The sequence below is a fragment of the Manacus candei genome, unplaced genomic scaffold (genome assembly GCF_025592945.1).
Source record: "Manacus candei isolate 608988 ecotype Guabito, Panama unplaced genomic scaffold, ASM2559294v1 h1tg000011l, whole genome shotgun sequence".
NCBI classification, from domain to species: domain Eukaryota; kingdom Metazoa; phylum Chordata; class Aves; order Passeriformes; family Pipridae; genus Manacus; species Manacus candei.
This window is the reverse complement of record NW_026138059.1, coordinates 4,965,441-4,987,757: the sequence shown is the minus strand read 5'-3', so window position 1 is coordinate 4,987,757 and position 22,317 is coordinate 4,965,441. Positions and strand designations below refer to the sequence as shown.

Below are 22,317 nucleotides of genomic sequence, written 5' to 3'. Positions count from 1 at the left end.
CAACTTTGCTCACAACTGGTCTTTGGTACATGTGAAAAAAGAAAACACTGCAAATTTCCACTTGCCTCCAGACAAGGCTGGGGCTGGCTGACTTCCAGCCTTCTCTGGCTGAAGGCTGGGTTGTACTCGTCGTCCCTTCCTTCTGTGAATCAAAGCAGGGATTAATCACCTGGCACTTAAAGCAGACGCGCATGCAAATCTTTGTTTGTTATTGAAGGAGTTTATTGAGAGCTTTATGTCCTTGCTGTGCAGGGTAGAGTTTCCTGCACATAGGAGGTTATGGCACAGAACACTTGATATTTGGGATATCTTCCTTTCTCACTGGAGTTTAGAATTTCTACAAGTCCCATTTTCCTCCTTCCTCATGTTTGTTGGGGTTGTTTTGTACAAGAACCATTTCCGGGCTTTTTAATGATCCATTCCTAAGTACAGTTCAGCTTCCTTTGCTGAAGAGTTGCAGTTTCTGGCTGCTTTGTGTGATTAAGGACTTCACATAGTATCTCTTCTTCCTCTCCCTCATGAATCCTTCTTTCTAACAGCTGACTACAAGGAGAGCTTTAACACCATCAGTAACATCGAGGAGATTGCTTACAACGCCATATCCTTCACTTGGGACATCAACGAGGAAGCGAAGGTATGTGACCACGATTATATTTCCTGTCCTTTTAGCAGATTCAGGGGCTGGGGGAGGGGAAGGGTGTGTGGCCTACCTGGTGATTAGCATGTAACAAGTTTGTTTACGCTCTTACATTAGGCAAAACCTTCTGGCTATTTCTTAAGAGGGTTTGGATGTGCAACTGGGAGAGCTTTGCAACTGCTTTAAGGTTCTTGGCAGAACTGTCTGCCTGACAGACAAGTACTGACAGAAGGAAGCACTGAGCGTTTCCAGAGCTGATGAAGTGGTGCAGGAGGTGTGATGGAGCATAGCTGGGCTTGGCAGTGAGCACAGCCTCCTGAAGGATCCCTGTGGGAGGCAGGGGGCAGCTTCTGAGGGAGTTAAGGCTGTGGGAATGGGCTTGCGTTCAGCAGAAGAGGGAGTAGCAGCTGCCTCTGAGCTCCCAAAGCATGTGTTGCTTAAACCACAGATCCCAACACCCAGTGACCTATTTCAAAGTAGAGCAGCCTCCTGGTGAACCCTGGTTTGATCTTTTCTCAGAACTGTGGGCACTATGGAAGGTGTGTAGGTAGGGGCAGCATCCCTAGCTAGTAGCTAACTGCAGCTGTTTGAGCCACTCCAGCTTTTGGAAAAGGCCTGTATATCTTCAGGTGCAAGGACAGCAGGTCAGAGAGTCGAGTTAACTCAGTTCTAAAGGCATTTCCCACCAGTTTGTTGCTGGAGTCAAAGAGCAGAAGTTTTCTTTGGAGAGTTTCATTACTGCTTGGATTTTCATGAAAAATTGGGAATGGCTCTCCTTCAATTTTTGGAGACTGGCTGTTCCCTTGCTAGTATGTTATGTGCTAGTCACCAACATCATGGGGAAAACTAGTGGAGGCTGCAGAGTGCCATATCTAGGGAGAGCCTGGCTTGGAGAACATGGGAACTCTCAGTAGAGAACACAGGTCCTTCTCTGGAGCTGTGTGTGCCAATGTGCTCTGCAGGAGGAACAAAGGCTGGTGTCACTGCACAGAGCTCACTCTCACCATGAGCTTTGCTCTGTGCTACACAATAACTATGGAGAAAAGGTTGTATGGGGAGTGCTGTTGGGTTTCAGCTCTGTGGGAGACGTTTAGGATGCTTGGCAGGCAGCACCCATGAGGAGCTGTGTGTGCTGCTGCTGAAAGTGCTGCCTTGCACCATGTGTGGCATTGCTTGTGAAGCTGGCGTTGAGTGCCGGGCTTCCCTGTTCACCAGGTTTGGCTTCAGTCAGGTTGAGAGGGCTGGCAGGGAGGGCCTTACCTGCTGGAGAGTGCTAAAAGGCTGACATGATTTCTGAAACATGAAGCACTTCATTATGTGAACAAGCAGATGATGCTTCAGAACGGCAGTCAAAAGGAGTCAGTAAATATTCCCAAAGTGTTATCCTGCTGCCACAGCCAGTCAGACATTTAACAAACCTGGGTAGTCAGTGTCTATAAGATACACAAAGGCTTAGGATTTGTACACAGGGGTGGATCGTGGAGACAGAGCAATTCAAGTCCTCGGGGAGATGGAAACACTTTGTGCAGCCGCCTCTCTACTGGCTGAGCCATTCTGCAGCAGGGGTGGGTCACTAACCCAGGAGCAGGGCTTAGAGATGGTGCTGAGAACCCTGTGGCTGCCCCAAGGAAGGCCTTCCCTTCCTACCAGGTAGTTATTGCCCAGTCACTCTACAGACCCCTGAATGAGTAGCTTCAGTCTATGATATAGCATCTTGTAAAGTTCTAAGGACCCTCATGGTGATACTTCATCTCAGGACTGAACTTCATGGGATGAAGTCGTGGTGGGGGGTGTGAGACAGACTGGTTTGGTAGCTAGAGAGACAAATTTTCTTCCAGAATCACAGTCTTAGTGTGTGAGATCCATATACTGTGAGTACTGGTTTGTATGAACCTGCAGAGGGGACTGTTGATACCAAATGTGCAAGCCTTGGCTCCTGGTATCAGAATCATATTAAGACAAAAATAGTCTTGACTTCAGTGTTTAAAGAATTGCCATTTTTAGCAAGTGCTCTGTGTGTTTAAGTGTCTGTTTAACTTCAGTATTTTCCCTGAGTGGATGTGTTTTGTCAATGGTTGAATTTCTCACCAGTAGAGCTGCAATTCTTTCTCAACTTCTGTGATCTTATCAGGAGATGTCTGAGCCAATTTCAACAATTTTTATTGCATGGTTCATTTACCTTGCATGCTCTTGCTCTTTCCTTTCCCTCCCCCACTGCCCCCCCAACAGTAGTCTTAAAGTGTATGAAGAGAGCAAGAATTAGACAGAGCTGAGTTTCTAATGCTGCAGAAAGTCCTTCGCAGTAATAAATAGTGTTTTATGTTTAATAACAGCAGAAGTGCTGCATAGATGGTATGTTTAACCAGCCAGCAAGCCTTTGATTATTAGAAATTTGCTTTCTGAGCCTTGGAGTTACCTGGACCAGAGCCAGGTGATTCTTCTGGGTTTGCTGCTTCTCCTGTTTCCTTCTCTTGCTTTTGCTTCCAGTTTGCTGTGGGAATGATTTGATCCCAGTGTCAAGCAGCATTGCAGCAGTGTTAAGTGGGAGGTGATGAGGCTCTGTGTCTGGGATTTCTGATGTAGTTATTCATTTAAGCACCCAGGACCCTGGATGTGTGTCATATTTAATGTCGAAGTAGCATATTATCCCAAGGAGTTGCCCCTAGCAACTCTGGGACCAAGTTCTTGCCTTCTTGTGGGCATGTGCAGGGATATTGCACCTCTGCCACTGTGTCTGTTCAGGAGGGTGTCACCTGCCAGACAGAGTGCTTTGCTGGTCTCCTTAGGGCGCTATGGGGATTTAGTAAACTACACCTTTCTGGTGAAGAAACGCTCCTTTCACACAGTGAGTCATGTGCTTCCTCTGTAGCAAGGAAAATGTGTGGATTTTGAAGCTGTGGAGTTATGGGATGGAAAAAAGAAGTTTGAGATGCCCTTAGCAACAAGTATTTCCCATTTCCCAGTTGCATTGTGCTGGAAGAGCTGAGAGCAAGGCCAGGGCTTTGGTCACTGGATGCATCAGACATGCCTGGCTCTGCATGGATGGGATTGTCACACAGCTGGCTGTGTTGTTGTGCTGTTTTGTGAGCCTGTGGGTGTAGGAACCAGGAGGATTTCATGCTTGACAGATGCTTCCCACCCTGGGACCGAGACCGTATCCATAAATTTCAGAGCAAATTCGCTTCTCTGGCAGCTCCCCTCTGCCCTCTTCTGTTATTTTGGGACATCACAGGGTCTGCTGGAAGCAGCCGCTTCATAGAAGAGGCTGGGTTAAGTGTTCTCTGACCTTTGCAAGAGTGTATTCAAGCTGGAAAAGGGCCCAGGATCCAAAGGCTCCTTGTTCTGAGACAGTGAAGGGAGCTGAGGGTGGGGGGAGGAAGGCCAGACTTCGAGAGGAAAAGGCAAACTGCCCTGAAGTGGTGCTGTTGAGATTAAAAGGAGAGTGCGGTCAGGGTTAGAAAGATTGTCAGGAAACACTGTGGAGTGATGAAGTGGTAATTCAGATGGGCTTTCAGGTGTCTGTGTTAGGGGTGAGGTCTGATCTCATCACCTCACAGACCAGGGAAGGGGAATAATTGGATGAGGAGACAATCATGCTTTGCGAGAAGGAAAGGGAAGATGGTGAACTGGAAAATTAATAATGTTAGATGAACTGGTAAGTTGTTGAGTGGGATATTTAAGAAAGCCAGTGTAGCTGCTCAGTCAGGAGCCATCCTGCTTGGGTGGAAGTGCGATTCGATGAGTCTGACAAAGATGTGTAGCTGATACTCACTTGCACGCAACAGGTAGCGCTGGAGTTACCCTGAGGCTTGTGGAGACTTTAAACAGTTTCCCACCCCATCCTGGGTGTCTGCCGGGTTGGGCAGACAGTCGAGGTGGGGTTCTTCTCCTGCAAAGAAGCTTTTAGATGTCTGAGCATATACTCGTCATCTTTCACATCTATGACTTCATTAGGGACAGGGTGTCTAGAGCTGGGATGGAGCTTTCTCTGGAGGTGCCTGCCCCTTGTTGACTAAGCAGGCTTGGCCATCTTTAAAATGGGGATTTTAAAGGTAGGGAAGAGAAATAGTGTACTTGCAACCCTTTTTGTGTCTTTGACCTCTGTATGTCAATTAGGAGAAGTGTTTATAGATTCAGATCATGAGTTTTTGAAGTTGGGAACCATCTCTTTCCAGGTACCACACACCTGGTTCCCCATTACAGGTCTTTTAATGAAAATTGCCATTATGTGCATGGTTAAATGCACATTTCATGCTGCTCTTCATACTGTTGGCTGTTGTTCTGTTACCTCTATTGTGTTACCCGTTAGGCCGCGAAGCAAATTCTCTGTCCCTTAACTCTGGCCTGCGGACATGGCCTGCTCTCAGGTCAGTGGCAGTTGAACAATCTGGACAGATTGGTTTACCCAGGGTTAACTGGCTTTGTTGGATCCTGCTTTGCACAAATCTTGTCTGAGCTCCTGCCCTGTGGAGCAGGAGGGTTGGGGCCTCCTGTCTGAACAGAGCGAGTTGTGCGCGGTGATTGCGAGATCCTCCTTGCCCTGTTTTTGTAGCTCTAGCAGTGCAAGGACCCTGCTGTTGTGCTGGGGCACCCCTTCAGTGCTTCCCAATGGGTTTCTTCTGAAACACAGCATTGCTTCCAGCAGCTCCCAGAGAAGGGCCCCTTGGAGGTCTTCTGTGTGGCTTGCTTAAGGCTAGATGCTGGGACTGTAGCCAAAAATGATGTCACTGCGCATTAAGGGTTCTATTGTCCTTTTACTCTTTCCCTCCAAAAAAAAGGCATTGTAAGCCAGATGCTCCGTGTGAAAAGACCCTTTCTACTAAGAAGGGTGTTAGTGTAACAAATATTTTGAGCTGGAGAATATCATGGTAGAGCTTTTGCTGCCTTTTCACAAATGGAAGGTGCTGTATTATCTCTTAAGTGATGCCCTGAATGACAGAGCAATTAATCAATGCTTCTTTTTTTTGTCTAGGAAGAGTTGAATGGTCCTATATTACAGTAATTTGTGTCTAATTTGGGATGGCTTTTCGAAATAGCAAATTGGGCAATGAGGGTGGTCTTCTTGACATATCCTCTCTTGTCTTGGCAGGATTTTTTTGTTCAGATGAGCTCAATTTTTGGAGAGGGTGGATCTCTTGCTACAACTTGAAGTGAGGCTGGGCTGTACACTGATTTATTTTAAGAGTTTATTCTAGCATAATCCTCTCTTGGTGTTCACTGTAGGAAGAATTTCAACTTTTTTGACTGATGAATGTTGCATACATTTATATGGATGCCATTGTAATGAAGCAGCAGTCATATGCCTCATTAAAGAAGGTGTTGCCACCTTCAGCAGCATTGAGGAGGTACAGGTTTGGCTAGTTGGAAATGAAACTATGAAATGTGATGAGTCAAACATACTTAAAGGGAAGAGATTGGTGTGAAGCCAAGGCTGCAGACCACAAATACTTTGAGGCACAAGTACACACAGCCTTTGGAGCAGTGACATAGGAAAGTCATAGCAAGTATTGCTTACCTGCCTCTTAACACACACCTCTCCCTGCTCTGTCATGGATTTTCTGAAAAACAGGCATATGCTGCCCTTGATTTTAAGCATTGTCAGCTAGAACCAAGTTTTCAACTCACTGTATTTCTTTCAAACTTGGTGTCCCAAGTTCTGCCATTGTCTGGTCCTTCCAACTATGGGGCTCATGATGTATTTCCTAAAGCTGAATGAAAAATATCCTGACATTAGCTTCTCTGTAGAGAAAATTAGTAGGAAAATTAGGGTGATCTTTTTTTTTTCTTTTCTTTTCTTTGCTTTCCTTTTATACCTGATGGTTACTCCTCCTTTTCAGCCGTTTTTGTGCCTTTGTAGACTTAATTCTTGGTTTTGTCAGGGTTTTGGTTTTTTTCGGTTTTTTAGGGGCTTTTATTGGTGGTGGTGGTTTGGAAGTGTGAGTTGGTTTTCTGTGGGGTTTTTTGTTTGTTTGCTTGGTGGGTTTTTTTTCTCTCCATATTGCTACTTTTTTTCCCAGCTGTTGTTTTTATTTTCTTTCCAACTAACCTAACAAAACCTGGCCCCATACCTTTATCTTATCAAAGCACAGGGTGGGAGGAAGCATCAGTATGACTGGGAACCTCTATCCCCAGGTTTCCCATATGTTGTGAGCAGAGACATTGCTATATTTCCTTGCCTTGGAACAGGTTGGAATAACAATCAGCATTGTTCTTTGTGAGCAGGAATATGTATTTTCCTTTCATTACCATGCATTTTTGTTTTGTTGATGGGGTGAACTTGCTAGGAGGATGTTCTCTTATCTGGAACTGGGTGGTATTTCCCACTTGTCGTTCCTTGGTGTGGTGTGGGACCCATGGTAGGCTCTGTGTCAGTCACCCAAATTGGGTTTGGTACGTTTGAATGCAAACTAACTTCCCTGGGCTGCGAGCAGGATGGTTCTGAGTCTGACTGGGTGGAGCTGGAACGGATGCAGCCCTATTGCACATCTACCAGACAAGCCTTATTTGGAGTGTCCGATCCCAAAGGCAAGAGGTGGCTGAGGAGCCCACAGGTGCATGAATTGCCCAATTTTTTTATCTCTCTCCTGGCTCACCTCCTGCTGATGCAAAACCTGTGGTGCATGTGGGAGGTGAAGAAACGAATGTGAGAGCAGTAAGATGAGGCACCTCTCAGGTGATCTGTACCCAAGTGTGGGTTTGGGTTTTTTTTCTTTTAAAGACAGAAGAGTCTTCCCAGCATTGCTTTTCTAGGACATGCCTTCGTGGTGTGTGCAGGCAGACCTGTGCTTGCCTGCCTGCACTCCGAGCTCCCTGGCTCTGACCCAGAGCCAGTCCTGGAAGCCATGTAGCTGGATTGGCACAAGGCAGTGCCCAGGCTGACAGCTCTGGCTCTTGGAAGGGCTTGGAACTGTACTGGTGTAATTTAAAAGGGTTTTGGACTGGAGATATTTTGTATCCAACCAGTTCGCAGCGTAGGTGAAACGTATGTGGACAAATGTTCAGAAAACGCCCTTTATTTTTTCCTTTTATATTTGTCCAAGCATTTAGAGAAACCATATGCTTTCAGCTATCAGCACTGAAATAACCAACTTCAAGCTTCTGGGTAGTTTTTCTTTACAGGAGGGGGAGACACTGTGTCAGGGAGATGGTCTCAGGACCCACTGGAATCCCTTTGTCTGCTGTGTTTTGGGCAGAACATTGAAACTATTTTAACCAAGGTCAAGAAAAACAATATCCAACTGCATTCCCTGGAAAAGAAGCTCATCACAGTTTAATCTGTCTCTGGTTGTTGTACTGTATACTCCAAACTCTGTATTCTTTACAGACACAGTAATCCAAAATGAAAAGCATCCTGACAATTTCAAGTTGAGTATAACATAGACCGAATATAATATAAGTTGAATATAACATAGGCTGGAGCATCGCTTCTATGAAGACAGGCTGAAGAGTTGGGGCTGTACAGCCTGGAGAAGAGATGGCTCTGGGGAGACCTCAGAGCACCTTCCAGTACCTAAAGGAGACCAGAAGGAAAGCTGGAGAGGGACTTTTTATGGGGGCTTGTAGTGATACAGAGCAAGGGGGAATGGCTTTAAACTGACAGATTTAGATTAGATATTAGGAAGAAATCTTTACTGTGAGGGACTAGAACAGGTTGCCCAGAGAAGTTGTGGATGTCCCATCCCTGGGTGTGTTCAAGGCCGGGTTTGATGAGGTTTTGAGCAAGCTGATCTCGTAGAAAGTGTCCCTGCCATGGCAGGGGGGTTGGACTGGGTGATCTTTAGGGTCACTTCATCCCAAACCATTCTGTGGTTAAAATGGGTGGCTTTTGCCTACTAGTGTCAGAAAAGTTAAAGTTTTTATCTGAATTTTCAGTAGGGAAAGAAATATCCAATGTGCTTGGATTGGTGAATAACGTCTTAATCCTTTGGGTACAAAAATATAACAGAGCATAAATAGGAGAAGGTAAATACAATTTACCTGTCTTCTCTTGAAATGAAAGCCATGTGGAGCAAGGTGGTCAGACTGGAAAAAAATCCCAAGTCTGCCTCTGTAGGGCCTTATCCAGAGGGATGTACAGGACTTTGCACAATAGTGTGACCCATGCCTGTGTCTGGGGACTGGTTGGAGCTCATGGTGTGCTTGTACCCAGTGGAATTGCTCACCATTACCTATGGCAGCCCCAGATGTCACTGGTGTGTACCTACGTACCGCTGCTTTTCAACTGTGCTCTGCAGTGAGTCAGATGAGGCTGTACAAGGTGACATTTCATCTAAAGCTGCTGCATATGTAGCCTTTGGACTAACAAAATTGCTGGTGCTTTTTTGTGACAAAAGAGTACGGCGTCCAAGATAAACCAAGGAGAAGAGATCTGGGTATGCAAGCCTTCATTTTAAAAAGGCATCTTTCATCTCGCTGACAGTGAGGTTCCTGCAGGGCTTTGATTGCCCTTTAATTATGCCTGTTTTTCCTGGTTTGTTTGAAAGGCAGATCTTGTTAGAAAAAGGTGCTGTGTGGAAAGAACTTGGCTGTCTCTGCTGCCCTTCCTTGAGGGCACACAGCAGAGCTGTCGGATTAATTTTTTTTTCTGCATTATTAAAATGGAAGATTGTTTCTTGTAGATTTGAATGTAGGCACGGTGTGTTCCTCCCAACTTAGGTGAGGAGGGGCGTGAGGGGTCAGGTGGTTAAAGCAGGCTGGGAAGTCATGAGGTCTGACTTCTTCCCACGTTAGCTTCCAGCATGATCCCAGAGGGAGGTGCTTTAATCCTTCTGCCTTCGGTCTTTTGTTGTGTGCAGCTGGGCCACTGCTCATCTGCCCCAAAGGCTGCAGGAATCTCAGCCTAGTGTTGGAGAAAGGAGACTCTAGTGTGTTGGGGTGAATGCCAGGTGTGGGGGGTTAGCAGTTCGTACCAGCTCACGCTTTTTGTGCTGTTCGGTGTTTCATCTGAGACCTCACTGTTGTGGAGCCATTTGTCTCAATGACTATCTTGGCTGTCATGAGCAAGAGATAGAAAAATCATGGAAAAAAATTAACAAAAAGTAAAAGAAAAATAAAGTCTGAGTTTGTTGGAGAGAAAAGCCTCAATATATGATTCCAATATAGACTAAAAACTTAACTGCCGAGCAAGCAAAATTACTTGAGAACAGGTTTCTAATCCCTTTAGAAATACCAGTTTTAAAGAAAATCTGGGTAACTTTTGAGGGCTTTACTCATGTTTGTAAGTGCCCAGGCTTGACAGTGCTCTATTTTTAAGTGCTGCCTTTATGTCGAATCTTGGGAGGCAAGATGAAAATGGTTTGGGTTTTGTTTTTTTTTTTTTTTAAGTAACAGCAAATCTTAATATAGCTGAGAATGCGGAACTGCCTTTAGAAAAATAGGTTGAACACATGAAAAGGAATCTTGCTCAGCAGGCTGAAGACGCAGAGCAACTTCTGCGGTTATGTTTTTCTTTCTTCTGGCAATTTTGGGGTGGGGATGTAGCTGGCGCAGTCACTTTGCCTTATGTTCCTTTTTGAATGTAAGTCAAATCTTCCTGAACAAAAAGCACCCGTCTGAAACTGTTTTAGCCCAAACTGGAAGAGCTGTTTGCTAAAACTCTTGTTTTGTGAAACTTGAGGTATCCTGAAGTTGCTCAAAAATAGGAGTTACAGGATGAGTAGGGAGAAGTATATGGTCCTTTTGTACTGGCTCAGTACAAACAGAAGACAGGCTGGTGGCTCCCTGTAGCTTCAGAGAGGTGATTAGGTTTTAGTTGTCATCTCCTCCCTAGAGTCCTGAAGACTTAAATGGTATGAAAATGAAATCAGCTGCTTAAAGCCAAAGCTAATCAAATGAGGAGACTCTAAAGCAGGAGGATAATCTTTGTCATCTGACAAGCAATCCTAAATTCCCATGGGATACCCATGCAGCTCCACTGTAGTAACATGCATCTGTCATGCAGAGACTCTTTGACCTTCAGCCCAGTGTGGAGCATGGGCTTTGTGTGGCTGGTAAGCCATAAAAACTGAAAACAGACCTGAAGTCTCAAAAGAGAAGTGACAACATATACTGGAGAACTGGTGACTGGTATTCAACACTGCTGGTGTCCAGTGATGTGAAACTCAGTTGAGGGATTTCACAGAAATTTTGAGGCGGTGGTAGACCTGCTGACGTGGTTGCTTGGGCATGTTTTCCTTAAAGAATGAAGTAACTTTTTCATACAGAAATGAGTTATGCATGAATATTCAGTGTAGGTAAATTTAAAATTAAAATTTAAAATGTAAAAATATGCAAACACCAGAGCTGAGGGTCTTTTAAAAAACAAAACCCCTACTCAGGGAACGCAATTATTTAGGCTGTGCATACATCTGATTACCTAGCTCCTAAGCCGGTGAGAGCAGCTCTTTAGACTCCTTGAAGCTTCCCCCTGGGGTGTGCCAGTGCTGCAGGCAAAATGCCCTTGTAAAGCCAAAGGTAGCAAAAAGGGAAGCAGGTGGATAAAAGCTGGCAAAGCCATCCTTTGAGTTGGTCTGGGGAAGACTGAGAAGAGTTTATTTTAAAATAATTTTCCTGGCTGTGATTTGAGATGTACATAACACTGTCACAAAAAGTTTTCGTAGAACAGCACAGGTTTGGGAGAAGACAGAGAAGTTGCTTAATTGCACTACTCTTGCTCCCTGGCCTGTCTTTTTATACAGCAAAAAGATGGAAAAAACATCCATGGTGGGGAAAAAAACAATTACTTTATAACCCTAATCTGGTGATAGTTACAAAATGTCCATTTCCCCTCTTTCGTTAAAACTGTTAAAGGGTGTTGCAGAACCTGTGCGAAGAGGCCCACGGTAAGCGGCACTCAGCAAAACCAAAGCCCATAAGCTTTTCCAAGCCTGGCGTGAGCCTTTGCGGCTCCGGGAGGTGGCACCAGCTCACTGCGGAGGCACCACCGAGCCACCGGGTCCTGGGGATGGTGCTGCCGCAAGATCTCCGGGAAGGTGCTGCTGGCTCCCAAGGCTTTTGATTACTTTGTGAAGCAGTGAGCTCCCAGCCTTTATTCTTGAGGCAGAGCGGAGAGGAGTCATTGCAGGTCTTGGTGGCTCGTAAATTCCTGGTAATTAATCCTTGCAGCTTCTTCTGAGACGTGCTGGTAATGGGCATTGTGCCTGTAGAAAAGCCTGGCATGCTGCAAGCCCGTGTTCTGGATACAAAATACTCTGGTCTATCTGTTCATACCCACATAAGGATATTTCTTCCTTCTGTTAAGCAGCACTGGACTTGTTCTCTGCCTGCGTGTGTGTTTTGGCTTCTTTGGTTTTTCTTGGTTTTTTAGACCATTATGAAAATTAAATTAGATACGTTCAAAATCACAGTTAATTTCCCATGTAATTAAGTTTTTTATAAGAATAATACAAATATTTCTCTTTCCCTTTCAATCTGAATGTTAACAGGATATTGCAGGTCTTACTGAGGAATATTCAAAGTAGTGTTCAACTTCTTAGTATGAAGCCCAGAAATTTTTACTGAAATAATGGCATTATTCCTGTGTTTAAAGATAACATGTTCCCTAATATTTTTAAAAAGCTTTTAATAACATTTACAAAAAACAACATAAAACCCCTTCAACCAAGTAGTATCAAGCATAAGCTGCAATAGCAGCAGCTTATGTAAAACTCAGGAAAAGATTTGTTTTAACTTGCCCGAAGTAGCATAAATTTTTCGAAGCATGGTTGTGTCCTTACCAGGGTGATAAACACTGAGCAGTGAGGATTGAGTATAGGACAATTCCTTCTGCTAAAAATTTCATGATATTTGGGATTTCTTGGGTGGAAAAAACTGGGAAAGATGGGTGGAGTCTTCCTTAAGTTGGGAGAGTTCGTTGAAATCTGTTCTGGATAAAGTGGCTTTGTCCCCTTTAATGGCTTATATAAAGACTTAAGAATGTTGTGATGCTTGGGGATTTTATCTGATGTCTCAGAAGAAAAGAGGTCCTGCTTGTAGTGGCAAGGACCAGCATTTAGATCTCAGCAGTCACTGAGTAGTCCCTCGCTCAGTGGTCAGCCAGAAGTCAGTGTGTCACTACTGATGGGTTCTGCTTTCTTCTTCTGCAGGTTTTCATTTCTGTGAACTGCCTCAGCACAGATTTCTCCTCTCAGAAGGGAGTTAAAGGCCTGCCCCTGAATCTTCAGATTGACACCTACAGCTACAATAACAGGAGTAACAAACCTGTCCACAGAGCCTACTGTCAAATTAAAGTCTTCTGCGACAAGGTAAGGTTGGGTCACTGTGCCAGTGACTGTTTGAGAAAGGCTCTTCCACAGCTTAGCAGCTTTTTTTTTTCTCCTCCTAATTCTGTCACTTGCTATTTTGACTCACTGAAGAGTCCTGTCTGTGTCTAGCCTTAGCAAGGAAAAAATTTCAACCCCTTCTACTTGGCTCATAAATGTTGTGATGACCTCAGATAAATTTGCTGCTCTCAAAATGCTGGAGTGCTGAGAAGTGTTCGTGAGCATTGACTTTGAAGAAAGGTCAGTCAGTGGCAGACTGACACTGGGAAGTCCTGCAGAGTGCCTTCAGCAGGAGAAATCACTGCCAATGATTGGAGCAAGAGAAGGCTTGTCTTTTTCCCCAGGCTGTATTGTCTTGGTCCTTTTAAATTTCTTTACGTGTTCTTACTGCACTTGTAATAAAAAAAAACAATACCAATAAACTTGCATATCTTGTGAGCAGAAAATGTATCACTGTGTGATACATCAGTGTAGCAAAGCCCCTTTACAAGCTGGATGGGTGCTGTGGTTTGACTGCTCTGCCTTTCGATTTTAGCACACAGGGAATTGATGCCTGTCCCAAAACCACTGCTCACCAGAAGCTGTGAAAGAAACAGTAGGAGCTGAGCTGGAAGCCGCTGTAAAAGCTTAACTGCAAAGAAAGGGTGTTTCCCAATCTTTATAACCTGTTGCTGCCTGAGCAGTCTTTTGAAGGACCATGGCAAGTAATGTGCAACGTTGCTATTTCCAGAGTGACCAAGATTGTTCTAGGCAGAGATAAATGCTTCCTGGACTTCCTCAGTCCTTCCTTTGATTGCTGTGAACCATGTGGACTTCCTGTTCTGCTGGTATCCTACTTGATTAGGGCCTCTCATTCTTTGCATCCAGACTCTATAGGATGAACTTTTATAAGTGATATCTCAAATACCTCTGTGCAGCTGCAGGTCTGAGATGGGCTTGTAACCCTCACTCTCTAGTCCCGTGCTGGCTTTTCCCTGGTCACGCTGTGTGGTCTTGCCTGGTGATCGCCCAGGACACTGACCCAAAGATTCATCTCATGCACCACTGTTCTGCCTCCACTTACTGCCCAAAATATGCAGAGCCCTCTGCACTGTCCCCTTGCTGTAGCATCCCATTGACTCATCCTGCCATGTTCTGTTGTCCATCTATATGCCTTTAAATAGGCCCCTCTACTTTCCTGCGGGGCTAGGAGAGCTGCCTGTAGCTGCTCCCATTGTGATGTTTTCAGCAAAGAATTTACAGGGAAATAGCATAGGCTTTCCAGAGCCATCTTAAAGACTTGCCAGTAAGCCTAAGAAGCTTGGGTCTTAGGGGCTTTCTTCAGGTCTTTTTTTTTTTCTCCTCCTTTTTTTAATTTTCTTCTTTAAGATGAGACTGAGGCAAGCGTGCCATCTAAAGTTCTTTCATTAAAGTAATCTTGTAGTCTTGTGTGTTATCAACCTGTATTCTCTACAAAACAGTGAATATGAACTTGCTGCAGGGTAGGGGGGGATCTTTTACTCATAAGTTGTTCAGTCAATTACTGACACCATGCTAAAATTACTGACAGGCTTGTGCTACTGCTAATAAGACAAATCAGTTAATAAAAAGGCAGATGTGTACTCAGCACATAACTTGGAGACCATTGGAGTCTGTCAGAAACTTCAACAAATCTAGTAGTACAGGAATGGCAGTGCAAGTTTTATTTTCTTTTCAGATTTTGACTTATTCTCCTGCTTTATTCCTCTAGACACTGCAAATTGTACCTGGATTAAAAGAGAAGGGAAAGAAGGAGAAATACCAATCAAAATCAGAACAGGATAATAAAAAATAAGACTGAATCTAATCTTAAAGCACCTTCCCTCTCCCCCCTCTTCTTCCTGGGCTCAACTTCACTTCCTAATTATCTTCCTCTTCCCCACAGCAGCACATGGGAACAGGGAATGGAGGTTGCAGTCAGTTCATCACATGTTGTCTTCTGCTCCTTCCTCCTCAGCAGGAGGACTCCTCACACTATTCCCCTGCTGGTCCACTGTGGGTCCCTCCCACAGGAGACAGTCCTCCACAAACTTCTCCAACACGAGTTCATCCCAAAGATTGCAGTTCTTTACAAACTGCTCCATTGTAGGTCCACCATGGGGTCACAAGTCCTACCAGCAAACCTGCTCCAGTGTGGGCTGCTCTCTCCATGGGGCCACAGGTCCTACCAGGACCCTGCCTGCTCCAGCAGGGGCTTCCTGTGGAGTCACAGCTTCCTTTGGGCATCCACCTGCTCTAGTCTGGGGGTCCTTCATGGGCTGCAGGGGGACAGCCTGCTCACCATGGATTGTACCACAGGCTGCAGGGGAACCTCAGCTCCAGAGCCTGGAGCACCTTCTCCCCTTCCTTCACTGACCTTTGCGTCTGCAGAACTGTTTCTCTCACATATTCCCCCTTGTCTCTTCTGACAGCTGCTGCACAGAGGGTTTTCTCCCTTTTTTAAATTCATTAGCCCAGAGGCACTACCACTGTTGCAGGTCTATCTTAGAGTCAGCTGGCATTGGCTCTGTTGGGCATGGGGCAAGTTGCTTCTTAGAATAAACATCTTCTCAGAGAAGCCACCCCTGTAATGCCCCCAAACTGCCACACCAAAACCTTACCCTACAAACCCTATGTACTCATTGACCATGATGCTGGCTGCTTGCTCCAGGCTCCTATAAGAGCACTGGCGTTTCAGAAAGGGTGCCTATTTTCTGCATTGAATCTTGGGTAATCAGTCAGCTGGTTTTGAATGTTTACAGGACCATTGTTACTACAGTACCCACACCTGTTGCAGTCCTGAATGTGTTTGTCCTTGTATGGCCACTCTTACCTGTAGAAGTTCTGTTATCCATGTTTATTCTGTGTAGGTCCAAGCCTATAGTGTGGAGGTGTGCTAGAAAAAAGCAGCAAATTGTGATGCTGTTGGCCTCCTAATGGGGACAGTTCTGTGTACATGTCCTCAATTCCTTTGTCTGTTAAGACTGTGCTTGCACTGCACGGCTGAACTGACTTTGAACCCAGATAGTGGCATGGCAGTCCTCTGCTGTCTCTTTTTTCTTTGTACAAATCAATAGATATTCTACGGAAGGTCAAACAGTTTAGTTGATGTTATGGGGGGGCCTTCACACAGGGAAGCAGTGAAAGAGGAGGGTTCCCATGCTTGGGTGGAAGGGAAAGCTCCTGATACGTTTCTACTTATTATCTGCTGTTTCTGAGACAAGTTTCTTCCTGTGTTTCTGTCTTCTCCTTTGTATTCTCTCTGTGGAAAGGGTGTCCACAGATGCCCAGGATGTTTGGTTTTTGTCTAATCCTATGTGGTTTCAAGACCTGAGTAAAGCAGTATGGGTGTAATGATGTCATCCTATTGCATGTTATGGTACAAGCTTCATTCAGGCTTGGCCTAGCAGTATTTGGGCTGTGTAGGGATGGGGCTGACCTGTCCTAGAGGAAGAAGACCTTCTCTGCTGTAAACGGTACCTCAGCTATGCATCCACATGAGGAAGATTAAATACAGGGTTTCACAGATTATAGCTAGTGTGGCCCTCTGGGATCTGTTGTTACTCTGGTACTGATGGGCAGTGCTGTGGGAAGGCTTTTGAGGGGCGGTAGGAAGAAGTGAGTGAGGTGCTGCTGGAAGGAGGGAGTGGATGCAAGGCAGCTGGGGGCAGGGTGGGCAGCAGCACGGAGACTGTTCCTTTAGTTGCATGATCACAGGATGTTTTGGGTTGTACAGGGCTCTTAAAGGTCATCTAGCCCAGACCTCTGCCATTGGCAGGGATACCTTCCACTAAACCAGGTTGCTCAAAGCCCTGTTTAACCTGGCCTTGATGACTTCTAGGGATGGGGCATCCACAGCTTCTCATGGGTAACCTGTTCCAGTGTCTTATCACCTTCATCATAAAAAAATTTCCTCCTTCTGTCCAATATAAATCTACCCTCTTTCAGTTTAAAACCATCTCTCCCTGAGCTGGTAATAGATAATAGGCAGAAAAGCCTATTACCAAGGCATAACTTGCTATTTTTATGTGGGATTTGAGATGTGTTTACCTGAGTCCCAGTAGCTTGGATCAAGTTGACTTTCAAGCAGGGAACGGGAGGGCAGAGGTTTTCTCAAAATGTGTGCTCTTGTTGGATCAGCATGTTCTCCACATGGAAGCAGGTGCTGTTCTGTAGCACAGTGTTTGAGTAGCAGAACTTTATTATTTCCACATGAAAGGTTAAAATCATATCTGGAGCCAATCTGATCTTTCTGCTCTCAAGCTGAGATGTTGTGACTGTTCTGGTAAGGGAAGTCACAGAGGGGTGTGGGTCTAGCTCTGCTGAGGTTTAGGTGAGATGTCTTCACTGTAGTAGCTGTATCATCTTTATGGGGTCAAGCAGAGCTGGCAATGCCTGTGTCTTCATGTGTAATTTTTTTCTCTTTTTCACAGTAACTGCCTGAAGCTGCTTGTGTCCCTCTCATTAGGTGGGAGAAAAGATGATACATATTAATGTGCATCCAATATCTTGGCTAACTTTCCTTCTTATTGCTAGTGCAGATGTTCCCATTGTTACCTAGGAGGCATAAGCAGCCTGACACCTATAGAGCATTGATTTAGTGGGAGGTAAGGAGGGCTGTTCCCCTTCTCCCATGCGGTGCACTGTTAGGCACCAATTCTGAGCCCATGGCCATGTGGTTTTTGACACTGTGTTTATCATAGCTAATCTCTTCTTCCCCCAGCACCATGTGAGGTTGTGGGTGTGTTTTGTCAGCTTTGCAGGAGTGGGAATGAGAAATAATGGCTTCCTATGGCCAGATAACTGTTACCTTTTACCCTGCTTTGCAAGAGGGTGTTGAGAGACAGGTAGAACTTGTATATACCAGTTTGGGCAATAATCTGATGGTAGTACCAGGATTGAGTGTTGGGGATCGACTGTGGGTTTATCACCTCATGGAACGGGCAATGTGATATCCCTGATGTAACCCACAGTCACATGTGAGGTCTGGGCAGAGGTGGATGAATTAACACTATTCCAGTACAAACCTTCTTCCTTCCTTTTCCCTCTCTATCATAGTTGCCTGCACCTTGCAGAAAATATGGCACTGTCCCCACATCTGCTTGGTTTGGAAGGCCAGGAACAGTGCAGGCATGAAGTTTGGGATCTGTGTATTCCACCATGGCCTGGCCCTGATGAAAAGAGAAGTAATACCTGCTTTAAAAGGATGCATGTCTGCAGTTTGAGATGAGTGGGGGCTGGTATAAGTGATGCAGGCTCGATGCGAAATGTGCAGGAAGGTGTTTTGCACTTGGTGATCCAAGCATGGTGTGACTTCTATAGATCAGGATCTATCAAGTGAACTGAGGGAATGTGCAATTTTTTATTGTCTTAAACATTTAACCTATATTTTTATCTCACACTTTATACAATTGTTATAGATGTGGGTATCTTTTGTCATCATATCCCCATCTGACTTAAAAGAAAAGCGTTTGCATCTTGGGTATGGTTGTTGGATTTCATTAGATGCTAGGAGTCAAAAGTAAGCAGATCTCAGAGTTGGCACTCACTGACAAACCTAGAGCTCAGATACTGTGGAGCTGACCTCCACAAACACAGCTCTGGGATAATTGGTGTTCCTGCCTCTGCAGCTGAAAACAAAAAAAATTAAAAGTGTCTCTCTCCCTCTCTCTCTTTCTCTCTTTTCTCTTTCCCCCTTTCCCTTAATCTCTTGTCTGACAGGGAGCAGAGAGGAAGATCAGGGATGAAGAGCGAAAGCAAAGCAAAAGAAAAGGCAAGTGCACTGACCCCAGCTCTCAGTTGAATGCCTGTAAGTAGAAATTATTCCATCAGTGTTTTAAATACCAGTTTTGATTTTGGCTACAAATATCTTGTGCAGTAGAACTCTAAAGTCAATTTTTCCCACATGGAATAGTGCTTATTTTAAGCAGTTGCAGATGGAGTCGTCATGCTCTGCAACACACTGGGTCACTTTGGGCTTTGTTCTGCATAGTTCTTTCTGTCCTAGACAGGGTCCTGCTGTGTATTCAATCAGGTATGGGTTGTAGCAACTGAAGTGAGAGGGTGTGGGTGGGATTCTTGGGCACTGCTGGAGCCCCAGCAGGTCCAGGTGGCAGCGAGAACTGTATCTGTTCCAAGTGTTTCCAACTTGATCCTAAACTTAGGCTTTAACTTACATTGAAAATGTTTTACAACTCCTCAGCAAGGCAGCGGCAGCCTTGGAGCTGAGCCTTCATCCTCCCAGCCCTATGCTCACTCTTCTAGAGCAAAGTGGTCCTTAGTAAATAATTTCAAAGTTTTTGCAGTGTGAAGGATGTGGAGACCTCAGCACTGTAGTATGTAAGGGCTGAGGAGTTTCTTTCTGCTGAGCATCTTCCTTTAGCTGCTGCAAATGACAGATCCTGTATTTGGATGACTATTCACTAGCAGAGCTGCTCAGAGGAAAATGTATCTCCCTGTTCTTTGTTTGCACGGGGCAGGTGCATGCTCTCACTTGCCCTGCGCCGTGTGCTATTAACAGCCCGACTGGTTCAACAAGCAGGCGCCTCACAGCTTGTCGGGCAGGATTTTCCTGACACAGCAGGTACAGGTTGCTGGAGCAGCTTCAGAAGAAGATAATGCTGTAAGGGAACCTATTTGCTCAAGGGCAGTAGTGGAAAGGGCTGGGGTTTTGTTTTTTCCCCGAAGTACATGGTGAGAGGTAGGTTTAGCACACTGTTAGCATTTCACAAATGAAGTAGCCCCAGAGGCTCCCAAAAGATTACTGCACACAGCCCTTTGCATAATGGCTGGAAAGGGAGGACAGTTTCAATATGCCTTTCCAGGATCTTATGATTTTACAAAAGCTGTTTTCCATTATTAATTTTTTAGGCTTGGGCTTAGCCTGACGTGACCCTTATTTTCCTGGAAAGTACAATCCTTTACTCTTTAGTTCTTGTGTTGTAAGTTTTTGATTCCTTTAAGCCATAAGCCGTTATACCCACCTGCAGGATCACAAATGCCACGTGTGCATGAACTCATCAATAGCATAGAAACAGTTGGTGGCTTTTGGTCAAATTTATTTTTGCAGGGATTGCTCAAGTTTCTTTAAGAAACTCAGTTTTGCAAGGAGAAAAATGTGTATTTTCTACTGAGGACATGAGAAATGAAGTGGGTTTTTTTGCAAAACACTTTTTTTGTTTGCAGTTGGTTTGACCCTAAATTGATATGTTTCCACTGGGTAAAATGAAGTCATCAGCTGTGGTAGTTTGACATAAACGTGTCTGAAGTGCAGTTCAAGGCACCTCCTGTCTCACTGTCTCCCAAGTGGGTCTTTGTGGTTGAAGTCTGCCCTCTTGGTGGCTTGTGTCACGTCAGCTGGTGCATTGTGAGAGCTAAAGTGCTCCGTGGGAGACAGTGCAGGTTCTTGGAGGAGGTGGACTAGGATCTGACAGCTTGAGGTGACCAGAATGAACAATGAGATGAACCAAAATGTGAAACTTTAAGGTGTGGAATCAAAACGTAACTCTCAGTGTAGCAACTTGGAAACCACACAATTTGTACTGCATCTGTAGTAGGTTGTTATCCTGTGGTGCTGTCTCTCTGAGAGGTTCCCAACTGGGACCACATGAGTTGCAAGTTGTCCCCTTGTCTTCTTTCTGCGTTCCTGGTATGGGAACACCAGCAAGCTTTTGAGGGAATGGACAGGGAAAAGATGGGGCATGGACTAGTTTTTGCCCTCTGTTTGCATGGTTTGCTTGGTATATGGAAGACCTAGGTTCCTCTGTTGGGGTGACTGGCCAGGTTATTCTCCATCCCACTTAATATCTGAACAAAGTCAAGCGGCTCAGTTGGAGAGATAGAGAAAACTTCTACTACTCTGTGAAGCAAGCTGTTTCTTTAGGGCCCAGTCCCTCAGTTGAGAGGTAGACAATCCAAGTTCAAACTCCCTCACTACGGAACCTTTTTGCTTTGACCCTGACTACAGAGTACCCTTGTTCAGTAGCATATGTGCCTTTTAAATGGAGGAAAGCTACAGCCCTATTAGGGCCTTCACTATCCTTTCTTCTGATCTTTGTCTCTGCAGTTTCTGATGTCAAAGTGCCCATGCTTCCCTCACACAAACGTACAGACATCACCATCTTCAAGCCCTTCATGGATCTGGACACTCAGCCTGTCCTTTTCATTCCTGATGTTCACTTTGCAAACCTCCAGCGTGGAGCTCACGTAAGTAAAGTTCATGGGTGTGGGCATGAAGAGGCTCTGGGATGCTGTGTGTGCACATGAAATGTCAGACTGTTTGCATCAATGCCTGTAATCAAATACAGGCTGAGTCTCATGTAAGCAAGGGTTGTTGCTCCAAGCTGCATTGGCAAGAGTTAACTGGGGATGTTTTCCCATCAAATTGGTTTCCTATGAAGTCCAGTTTCTGTGAATCTGAAAGGATTTTACATAGCATCTCCACTGATTGAACTGCAGGCTGGTTTTCCCTTGTAATGCCTGTTGGGATCCTGGTGTGCTGTTGTACAGCGCGGGCTCCTCCACCCGCCTGCTGCAGGGTGAGAATCCATCCTGTGGAACTGGCACACGTGTCAGCTCTGTGATCCACTGCCAGAGTGCCCTGCCTCAGTGTTCCTGGAAAGTTCCAACTTACAGGAAGCCGGAAGGGAAAAAATTAGTGTGCAACCAGGTTTCAAAATCTTGGACTTTCCTGAGCCGGGAGTTCTGGTGTGCTCTAACATAATCTAAACTATAGTTTTTTAAGAGCATTGTCTAGACTCCTAGCAGGGATGGAGAATAAACATCTGCATGTTTTCCTACAAAGGCCCTAGTGCTGCGGTCTGTCAGACTCTATGCCAGTCCAGGTAGAAAGCTGGTTAGCTATTCTTTGTTCCTGTCTCTCTCATTTGAGATCCTTTAATCATTTTTATGAAAAAAGGTAAAGAAGATGCTTACTGGCTTTTGGAAGATTGATTGAAAGTGTCATTCGATACAGGGTTGAAAGATTATAATAAGAAATGAATTCTAGTTCTGGATAAAATTTTTACAAAATTTCTCCTTTGTTTTGAAAGGTCCTTCCTGTTGCTTCAGAAGAACTAGAGGGTGAAAGGTAAGAGCTGCCCTTCTTCAACCTACTGATGTCTTGCTCTCAGACAGAGGAGTAAGTCCCTGTACAACTGCTAACTTTTTACCCTGTCAATGACAGCTCCAACCTGAAGAGAGGAGCTTATATTGGTGAAGAGGACTTCATTGCTACTCCAAATAAGATGGCCAGAATAGAAGAGCCAAAAAGAGGTATTTTCTTCTTTCAGTGACCGAATGGTTGGCATATTTGTCCATCATGATAGAGAGATGCATCTGAGGTTAAAGAGTGTTTTAATTTATTTTGGTGTATTCTTCACCCTGATTTCTCTGGCTTTGAGTAGTGACAGTTTGTGTGTCAGG

At 44.9% G+C, this 22,317-nt stretch overlaps 1 protein-coding gene across 2 annotated transcripts in view; it reads left to right on the top strand.

Moving 5' to 3' along the window:
- The window catches only part of GRHL1 (grainyhead like transcription factor 1), a 41,566-nt gene that overhangs the window by 11,648 nt on the left and 7,601 nt on the right, over positions 1 to 22,317 (top strand). For both annotated transcript variants that reach the window (XM_051778314.1, XM_051778313.1), the window contains exons 8-13: positions 540 to 634; positions 12,721 to 12,879; positions 18,616 to 18,703; positions 20,960 to 21,099; positions 21,945 to 21,982; positions 22,079 to 22,167. In XM_051778314.1, coding sequence (XP_051634274.1) covers positions 540 to 634; positions 12,721 to 12,879; positions 18,616 to 18,703; positions 20,960 to 21,099; positions 21,945 to 21,982; positions 22,079 to 22,167 — 609 coding nt within the window. The remainder of the gene's footprint in view (positions 1 to 539; positions 635 to 12,720; positions 12,880 to 18,615; positions 18,704 to 20,959; positions 21,100 to 21,944; positions 21,983 to 22,078; positions 22,168 to 22,317) is intronic.